The sequence below is a fragment of the Plectropomus leopardus genome, chromosome 24 (genome assembly GCF_026936395.1).
Source record: "Plectropomus leopardus strain MGB_pleo_1.0 chromosome 24, ASM2693639v1, whole genome shotgun sequence".
Classification (NCBI taxonomy): domain Eukaryota; kingdom Metazoa; phylum Chordata; class Actinopteri; order Perciformes; family Serranidae; genus Plectropomus; species Plectropomus leopardus.
Genome location: NC_142199.1, coordinates 7161541 through 7172500, shown reverse-complemented (window position 1 = coordinate 7172500; position 10960 = coordinate 7161541). Strand labels below are relative to the sequence as shown.

Here is a 10960-nt window from a genome sequence, read left to right as displayed (position 1 = left end):
ATATATATCACACAATATATATCAATATATAACACACAAAATGTGTCCTTTACCTCCTCGTCGTTGATTGATGATCTTTAGCGTCTTGTTGGAGCAGCCATCTGTGAATACAAATACATTCAGTCATTTTACAACCTGCTAATGACTTAACAGTAGTTTTTTAGCCATGAGGAGGGCTTAGAGTTAACTCCCGATAGCCCTTCAACAACCGTGGACACAGGACCCACAGCCATAAAGCGCACACATCAGAAGGAGACAAAAATGCAACTCTGAAAAGTGACAGAGACATATCAGCTCTAAAGCCAGATAGATGCAGGATTAAGCGTTTCGTTGCCTGTGACCGTCTGTCAATTGTCTTGATAATTAACGCTCACTGTGGTGAAGCGTTTCAATGTGTTTCGTATGAACTTTGGTCTCCGTTTCAGCTCAGGTGTTGCAGTCACTTTGATAATAGAGGGCTTTAAGGTGCTGAATGCTTCCTCAGGCAGCGACACGTCTTGGGAAATAACGCCTGTGAAAAGCTGATTGCCCTCCCAAATATTCCTCTTACGTGTCTCAGACCAGCATGATGAATTTCTTTGGTGTTTTTGGAGTCAAATTTAAAGGAACTAAACTCCGCAATCATCTGAAATATTACCGAAATGTCAAAACGCAACATCCAAATCAACCGAATTACGGCCATGATGATATTCGATAACATGGCACTCCTTTAGATCTCATATTGATGTTTTAAAATTGTTCTCCACGCGCCATTTATAAATTAACACTAAAAAGGGAACAGTTTATGATTTGTTTTCATATTCAATTATTTATCTGACTCTGTTGTTTTGTCACTGTACTGACACTGGACACACAAATCCAACCTGAGGGTCCCGACCTCCCGTTACAGTCATCAAAGCAACATAAAAGGCTTTCTCGGTGTAAAACGTTTGTAATTTGGGGCGGCAGCTCGGTTACATTTCTTTGACAAACACAGGGAACAAAGGCAATGACCAGCTTAGCAAGAAATGACCAAGAAAATTACAACAAATAAATGAAACAGAGGCATGAAAAAAAACCTTAAAAAATAAGGACAATCGGAAAATTATCCCCAAAATAGTTAAAATGATAGGTAAAATATCCAAAAAATGTACTGGATGTATTTATCTATTTATTAATTTTTTTTTTATTATTTTTGGGCCATGTCTTTTGAAGTTGCTCATTGCCTTCTCCCTAGATTTTTGAAATAAATCAAACCAATTTGCTCAGGTTTCAGAGTGTTATGGGGTGCTAGAAAACTTAAACAGTGGGCCTCTATCTGAACATTTCATTAAGTTCCTGGAAGATAACAACATTATATATATATATATATATATATATATATATATATATATATATATATATATATATATATATATATATATATATTAGTGCTGGGCCGTTAACGGCATTAACGTGCTGCATTAACACAATATTCTTATCGCGTGATAAGGAAATTATCGTGCGATAAACTATTCATTAAGTCGGGTCTCTACAGTGAGCAAGGCACCAATTTCACTGTAGCGCGGATGTATACCTGGTCGAATTACGCGGAGGGGGCGTGAACAAGGCGGGAGCTGGTCTGCCTGAGTGACCGGAGTGATTGGCTCAAGCCATGTCACAAAGCTGCTGACTGTTAATGGTCTTCTTCATGACCTCTAATGTAGGCCCACAGTTCAGTTAGGGTCATGTTATCAGAGGCTGCGCCCTCTGCTGTTCATTCCAGTTAGCAGGAAAAAGCTTTTTCCACATGGAGACAGAACCTGTGCTCCTAAATGTCTGTGTTTAACAAAATAAAAAAAAGTTAAACACCAAAGTAAATCTTATGGAACATTATTTTTCTTTACCAAATATTATAGTAGAACAGCTTTCTCAAGCAGTTTGTGATGCATTTTCATCATTTAGATAGATAGATATTATTTTCAATGTCTTTGGCAAAATTCAAATCTATAATTTTAATCTAGATTAATCTAGATTAACTACAAGATTGCAGTGAGATTAATCTAGATTAAAAAAATTAATCTATGCCCAGCACTTATATATATATATATATATATTACATTTTAGGTGGTATCACAGTGTGATGGTTTGTGCAGGTTTTCAGCCTACCGTGCTGTAGAGTGCAGCAGAATCTGTCCAGTGACCACGGGGTGTCTTGGTCTCTCTCTCTCTCTCTGTAGATCCAGGTGGGAAGGCTCGCCATCTATTTCGCTGGATAGGTCGAACTAAGGAACAGACCAACAAAAACAACAGACGGGGTCAGAGAAATACCACAACTTAGAAGATATCTACAGTCTGTTTTGCCTGTTTTTAACATTATTCAATCTATACTGACATCAACTTTATAAATTGTGAAATCTGTATTACCGTCACCATTGAAACCTATTCAAAATGAAATGTTTGATCCCACAGCCAGCAAAGCATGAAAACATGCATTGTACTATATATGGGGGTTATTATGGACTTTTGCCTTGGAATTTCTCATTTTTACTATTTTTCATCTTATTATGTATTTTTTTTTTAAAAACTATATTTTGAATATGGAGAAAATGCATACTGTTTCCAGCAGGTGCACTGTTGCAATCAGTGTTGCTGCGCATCATTGTCATATCCCAGGCTGTGATAAGAACATTTCTTTTTTAAAAATGTACTATGCATGTAATATATTGAAAATAATTCATTTTTTGATTTTCTTTTTCATTGAAAAAACATAGTGGCATCATGATTAAAACATGACAAAAATGTCATGGTTAAAAGTACTGAAAAATAATAAATATTTTTATTATTATGCTTAGGACTGATGTTAGTTGAAAAACAAACCCAATGAAAATATAAATTCATATTTATGTACAATATTTTACACCCTTGTTTTGAAAAGCACATTTTGTGTTCAGAGCAGTATGAGTGTAATTGTCACTGAACAAACAAAATTATTAAAAAATCATACAAATCCAAAGCTGTAATATTACAAAAAATTATCCATTTAGTATTCAGTATACTAAAATAATTCCATAACACCATTACATTGCAACTAACTGTAGCATAGGACCACCATTATTAGTTCAGATAACAATGCTAAGACATAGTCATCATAAAAATCAATAAATAATATAAGTTTTGATTGTATTTGCATTAAACTGAATCAGGTAGCCTTTCGGGCTGAGGGCTAAAACACACAGCAGGTCATGATCGCACTGACAGCTAGCAGTAGCATAACAGCGAACAGTAGCATACATACAAGCATAACACACAAGTTATCTCTCACTGTCAACCGAAGCACAATAAAGGTACATTGCACATGAATGGTGTTCATTACCTTTTGCTCTCTGAAGCGGAAAGACACTGAAACCCTCAGAAAAACGCCAAACTTGCAGACCGACGTCAGCAGACGAAGCTAACAGCTTAGCACCTTCAGCTAGCGCTACAAGCTAACAGATCCATGACAACCGCGGGCTTTAATTAACGCGTCAAGTTACTTCAACAAGCGACCACTTCGGCGACACTTTAGTTATCGGCAGCTGACTCGCAATCTGGTCTTCTTCCGTTTACTTTCATTTAATTCGCTTTTGTCAAGTCAACTCTGGTATAGGGCTCTCTGTTTGTTTGTGTCAACGTCACGCACAAACGTCACAGCGTACGTGAGAGGGCGGACGGCACGTGCTGCGTCTGGCTGCACGCACTTGCGCATGCGTAAAATGCGTTAACAGGATTTTTTTTACTGAAATATGTTGAACATTAATATATAACAGACAAAAAGGAACATCGTTATTTTCATGTTTATCACATAAACACAAGTTATATTTTTAACCTGCGTGCTAGTTTATGCATTGCATTGCAGCATAAAGCACAATTTTATATTTTACACACTAAAATCCTCAGTATATTTACAAGCTTTATTTAAATATTTACATGCTGTGCTAATTGTTTACTCTAACTGTAATTATATTGTACATTTTATATTTTTTTAACTTGCTATAATTCTCCATGCTGTCATCAGAGCAACTGTAACAAACAACAATTTCCCCCTGGGGATCAATAAGGTATTTCTGATTCTGACTGAAAAACTGAACTGAGCGAGTGCGGCAATTAAATAAATTAAAATGTGTCGACAGCCATAAATAATTAGATGAGTAAAGAGTAAAACACAAGTGGTCATTTAGGAATGAGGGAACATGGATATTACTTTTTCTTTTCGCCCCCGTCTGGGTCACCAAAGTGAGGGTGTCTGATGACATGAGACCCTTCAAGATGTTTCGTAGAACCGGCAAAACAACGATAAGATTATTTATTTTCTGTATATATTTGCTCAGTGCACTTCATTTCCAACATGTGTCTCAATCTTTCTGAAAATGGGCCTCCCCCAAAAGACTTTTTCACGGTTTATTATGCTATTTATTGATATAATATGTCGTTTTCAGCCATTTCTATGACGTCCAAATTTGACATTTTCAACGTGCTAAGTTATGACATTTTGGGCCTTTTTGGCCTTTATACCCACTTTCTATAGTATTAGGGTATCTCTACAAGCTATATTATATCGTTTTCAGCCATTTGTATGACATGTCAAATTTTGACATTTTTGTCATACTATAGCCTTGCTTTTTGGGTCATTTTTTCAACATGCTATTTTATGGGTTTTTGGGCTGTTTTTTCATGTTTCGTCAACACTGTATACTATGACAGGCCTCTACATGCTATACTAAGTGGTTTTCAGCTGTTTTTTGGACATGTCAAATTTTGACATTTTCGTCATACTGTAGCTTTACCCTTAGTCATTTTTTTCAACATGCTATTTTGTGGGTTTTGGGGCCATGACATCATTAAGGCAACACAATAGCTTGTCTTTTTTGTCTTGTCTTTTTTGTAAACAAAAGCCAAAACTAACCTGAGAATTTGACATCAGGAAACTTGGCGAGCTCTCCTCCGCCGTATAGCCTCTGCCGTTTGGTCACCTCCTCGGACCGGTCCTTCTGGTACGCAGGTCCTGCGTCCACAATGCCGCCGGACATCCTGGTCGAGCCAAGACAAGATTGTGAGCTAAGACATATTTGTTTGTCCCACAAGTACATTTGTTTTTGACTGAAAGCTGTTGCATCATACAACACAGACACACACAGTCATACGTACAGACACATTGCCTTGCCGAAATTTGTTAATTAGATAAAAAATGAACGTGAGAAAAGCAATAATTCCACTTAAAATACAGATAAAATCAGGCTACATACAATTAGTAAAGCCACAACACAACCACAACCATAAATTAGCCAGTTTCATACAGTAATTAAATAATCTGGCAGTAATCAAGTACACAGTTATATTTTAGCGCATGCTTAGGAAGGCACAAAGTAACTTTTGTCATTTTTTAAGTTTATTTAAAGTCAGTTTTTCACTGGAGACTGATTGCTTCTGTCTGCTGGCTTCGATCTGGAATCTCATCAGCCAGTTTTTTTGGCTCTGAAAATACAACCATTGTTTTTAAATACTGCGCTTTTGCACGCTGACATTTTATACACTACATAATATAAATAGTATAGTTACAGTATTTTGCTTATTTTCAGATTTACAAGTTTCTTGCTCAATTTTGGGCCATTTCTTCTAAATTTGCTTGTTGCATTCTTCCAATGTATTTGTAAGAAATCAAGCCAATTTGCTCAGGTTTCAAAGGATTAAATGTGACAGCCCACACAGAGTGGATATGACTTTGTTTTACTACATTTTGTTTTTTGCTCTTTCACATTGGTTCACACTCGGGCCTCTCCAATGTCCGTAATTTACACCCAGCACTTCAAGACAATTCGAAACTCCACGTCCAGAATCTAACGTCATGGCATTAAATGGTAAATCAAAAGTGTGCTGTTACATTGTTTGCAGGTGGGATAAAGTCCATTTTAAGGCCAATTCCTGTTGAAATAATCAGTCATCTCAACTTTACTTTACTGCCATGCTAATATGATGTAACATCTATAATGCAAACAAACGCATGTAACTATATACCTCTGAGATCAAATTATACTTTCTCACCCACAGAAAAACAAGCAGTGATTAATGTCTGAAAGTGAGCCTCATTAGCAGAGCGAGTGCACCTCTGATTCTCTGAGGCACCACGCCAATCTGAGGTGTTAAAAAATAAACTGTAAGGACGTAAACAAGTCAAACAGCAACTCTTAATGAACTCATCCAAGCGCGGGAAATGTGTCAAAAAGTTTAAAAGCTTGGTGCAGTTTTTTTCCGTCAATACAACAGATGAAAATTTAACTTAAGACAATTCACTTGGTTTTAGACTCAGATCTACGGAGCTACAACAGTGACATTACGTTTTGGCATTGAAAAGTAAACGCTGGCAACAACAAGAATTACACTGAAAAAGAAAACACAGACAATAAAAAGTTAGTTTGATTTCATTTTGATATTTTTGGAGTCTGATGTGTTTTTTGATGACAATCTTCTGATATTTAATCCATGTCATTTTTTTTTGTTTCATTTCTTTCACACTAAAACAGTGACAGAACGTCATACTGAAAAAAAACAATTTCTGTGTAATAAAATTTTGTTTTTGTTTTTTTTATGTTATGCTGCGTTTGCATGGAATCAGTGAGATGGCAAAATGGGTTTAATTTTAGTGGACGAGCGCGAGGACGCTATCATTAGTTGTGGCCGGCAGGTGATATGGGCAAGTAATGGACATTACTCAGAAAACTGTACAATAATTAAAACAGAATAATGTAACTCAATAATACAACGTCACAATTGTAACATATCGCCATGCAGGTTTCATTTTACCGTCCTGTCATTTGGTTGGTCAGTTTGGTTTTTCTCATATCGTCCAAAAGGTGTTGAGCATTTGCCTGATTTCATTTACAAGCAGCATTAATAAGATCACCATGTCAGGATGATGAGAAACGTTTTAATGGGGCAAAAATCTGCTGAGGTGAATGCATTGTGCTTCCATATAATCCTGTATAGTTGGCAGATAATCTTAACTTTGCTGACCTTTTGAGGTTGTCTTAGATGTTGTTTTGATGGCCCTCCACCTTCAAACAGATGCAGTGACGGTACGATGAAAGATGGAGCCTGAAGGCCGGCGTCATCAGGACTGCCACCCCCGGTGAGTCTGAGGAGTTTGGATCCGTCTGCAGATTAAACAAAAGTTTCACCAAAGGTTAAGACGGATAAATATGAAAAGCTGTGTGATCTTCAACTGATGACTGTCAAGAGTGTCAGGTGACTGTAGCTGTAGGTTCACACAGATACTAATTATCTATTATTACAGATACAGCCAATATCATCACTAAAACCCTTGTCCAACATTTTGGGAAATACGCTTCATAAATATGACAGTGGCATTTATTTCTCCTAACATGTGCCAACTTTACGTGGCTTTTAAAGGTCCAGTGTGCAGGATTTATGTTAATACTTTGCCAGAAATGTAATATAATATGATAAGTATGTTTTATTAAAAAGGTACTTTGCCAATTTTCAGACAGCTTTGTATCAAATCAGTGTGGGTAGTACGTGTAGATGCACGCCCCATGTTTTTGACAAAAATCAAGCCATTTTGGTCTGGTTCTAAAGGGTTAAACATGAATCATCACCTACTACAGAGATACTGGCATTCTGCTGAAAACACTTAACAACATGGTTCGCACAAACAGGGGTGAGTCAAATTTAAGGACTTTCAAGTACTTTTTCAAGCACTCATTCTTATAAGGATAAATATAATGGATAAGAATGTATTATATATATTCACTGCTGCTTACATATTGCTGAATAACAGCTCGAAACTTGTGCTAACGGCTGACGCTGCTGCAGCAGGCGAGCAAAATGTCCTGATGCTCACAATTCACCGGTGTCAACCAACCAATGAGAGCTAAGGCGCCATTTGTAACGCAACCAAAACCATAAAACAGTTATCTAATTCCTTTCATAAAATAACTTATCATTCTGGTGTCTTCTCAATTATATTCAAGTGTTTTTTGAAGGATCAAGTTAAGAAATGTCTGATTCAAGGTATTTCAGGACTTCAATTTTAAAGTGTTGAATTCCAGTACTTCAAGCACCTCAAGCACCTTGCACAAACCCTGTTATAAAATACCTAAAAGCACAAATACCATAGAGAGATTGAAGGTTATGATGACGAGGGTCAGGAGTGACATCATCTCTAAGGGTTATTGGAAAATTGGGAGGGTGATGTGGTAGGAGGATAAATGTATCGTCTAGAAGAGAGTTAGATCATTTCTTCTGCCTCCACCTCCTCCCTGATGGACAGCACTGAGGGCGCTCCACTCTGCTTCCCCGACCTCAACTCCTCCTGCAGGCGTCTGCTGCGCCCCCGCTCTGAGACCGCCCTCCTCTACACCCTGCTGGCCTTCGTCTCTCTGCTCACTGTGACCCTCAACCTGCTGGTCTTCGTCTCCATCTCTCACTTCCGGCAGCTCCGCACCCCGACCAACACCCTGCTGCAGTCTCTGGCCGTGTCCGACCTGGTGGTGGGGCTGCTGGTGATGCCTGTCGAAGGCCTGCGCTACATGGAGACGTGCTGGCTGCTGGGGAGGCTGATGTGCGCTCTCACTCCTTACGTCTCTTACACACTGCTCTCTGCCTCTATCGGCAACATGGTGCTCATCTCCATAGACCGCTATCTGGCTATCTGTGACCCGCTGCTCTATTCCTCTAAGATCACCCTGCACAGAGCCAAAGTGTCAGTCTGCCTGTGCTGGGCCGGCTCTTTTCTCTACAACGGCTGTATTCTGATGGGGCACTTAGGGAGGCCGGACAGGTTCGGCTCCTGCCACGGGGAGTGTGTGGTGGTCGTAAGCCACATCTCAGGCACGCTAGATCTCTTCTTCTCATTTGTCGGGCCCTGCACCGTCATGGTTGTTCTCTATATGAGGGTGTTTGTGGTTGCTATTTCTCAGGTTCGTGTCATTCGCATGCAGACGGCTGCCGTCTCTGCAGCACCTGCAGTTAAAAAATCAGAGAGAAAGGCAGCCAGGACTCTCGGGATTGTGATAGCAGTGTTTCTACTGTGTTTCTGTCCGTATTATTATCCCTCTCTAGCGGGCGAGGACACCTCCACCAGCTTGTCTTATTACGCCCTGCTGTCTTGGATCATGTTGTTGAACTCGTGTGCAAACCCTCTGATTTACGCTCTCTTCTACCCCTGGTTTAGAAAAGCTATCAAACTCATCTTCACTCTCAGAATACTGCAGCCTCAATCCCAGGATGACAAACTCACCTAGACAGCGCTGAAATGACCATTAATGCAATTTTTTTTAGTGTTTTGGAAACCGCTGTTGTGCTGCAGAAACCCTCGACAGTGGCCCCAAGCACTGAGATCACATTTTGTCACACACTAAACATGAATACACACATCGTCTTTGGGTTAAGGGCAGTCTGTTGACCTTGAATGAAACGCTGTATTTTGACATTTTGACTGTATTCTTTCAGTAGGGAGAATAAAATCTGTTTTTGTATCTTTAGATTATCACAAGCACGAAATAATCATAACAAAGTGAATGTAAATATGCACAAACTTGGCAAAATTTTAAAAATCACATAAATATCTTCATGCTAATTGATTGTGAGAGTATAATAAATGCACTCCTTCGTTTTACCCCTTTGAAACCTGAGCCAATTAGCTGGATTTCTCACAAAAACATGGAAAAAAGGCAACGAGTAACTTAATAAGAAATAACCCCAAAAAATGCAGATCTACATGAAAATTACCTGAAATTAGCACAAAAAAATGGAATAGGAAATGAGACATTTGATAAAATTGAATAATACATTTAAATAATAATAATGCAAAAAAAAAGTTACCTGATTTTAAAAATTTTAGTATAACATTTTAAAGAACTTTTAAGTCGTTTTCTCATCACCTTTTACAATTTTTGGAGCAATTTCTGAGACACTGCTTAGTTGCCAGGCTGCTTGTTGTTGCTTATTGCCTTTTTCTATGTTTTTGTGTTTTGTTATGTCCAGGTTTCAAAGTGTGTACATGTTACTGGTCTGATCTAAGACTGTACAAAAAAGCTTTTCCAAATCCAAAAATTCAGGTGCTAAAACTCAAATGTGTGATGTCACAGAGTATAAAGTCTGGAAATGCTCCATAAACTACAGAAACTACAGAAATCCTCAGAGCAATTCATCAAATGTGCAATGTTCTGGTAACTCTTATATGTAGTGTAAACATATTTTAAACTTTATTTTAAATAATATTCTTGTCTTTGCATCTCTTGTCTTCACTGTTGCTATTTTTGATGATTTTCATTTTACGTTTAAATCATTGGCCAATTAATTTTCCCTTAATATCTTATCTCTTTTACTGTAAACCTGTGTCCTTTATGTTTTGATATTGTATTGCACTGTAAAGCACTTTGAAATGCCCTGCAGTGTGAAATGTGCTGTACAAATAAAAGCTGCCACGACTTACCTTTATGTTGTGTTGTCTGTTCTATTTCTAACATTATACGCTTGTTTTATTCATTGTATTGTGGCATAAGGCCCAGTTTTATATTCTTACTGACTTTACACACTGAGCACATTATACATATTTTATATGAATTTATATGAATTTTAAATATGTGGATAAATATCAAATATGATATTTTTGACAAAACCTCTATATCAATATTACAACAATACTCTAAGGTTGACTATTGGTGCTTTCACAAAATATTCATACAAAGACATTTTTGCTGAATAACTGTCAGTAATGTGAACCTGAAGGCAAATCACAGAGCAGCTACAACAGTCTGTTAAGTTCAGAAAATTCCACTTTACTATATTATGATATCCAAAATCTACAAGGGTATCTGCTGTCATGTTACAGTTTGATACAACATTGATATACTGTGAAGGTTCACAGATTTTTAAAAAAAAAAAAACCCAGCAATTTGGAATTGAAAAATCTGAATAAGAAGAAAAGAATAAAACATGCTTG

At 37.6% G+C, this 10960-nt stretch overlaps 1 protein-coding gene across 1 annotated transcript; it reads left to right on the top strand.

Annotated features, from left to right (window-relative positions):
- The first annotated feature begins 8276 nt into the window (after positions 1 to 8276).
- Positions 8277 to 9257, top strand: LOC121963083 (trace amine-associated receptor 13c-like). The gene has a single exon (XM_042513451.2). It carries the CDS (start codon positions 8277 to 8279, stop codon positions 9255 to 9257), a length of 981 nt encoding a protein of 326 aa, XP_042369385.2.
- The last annotated feature ends 1703 nt before the right edge of the window (positions 9258 to 10960 follow it).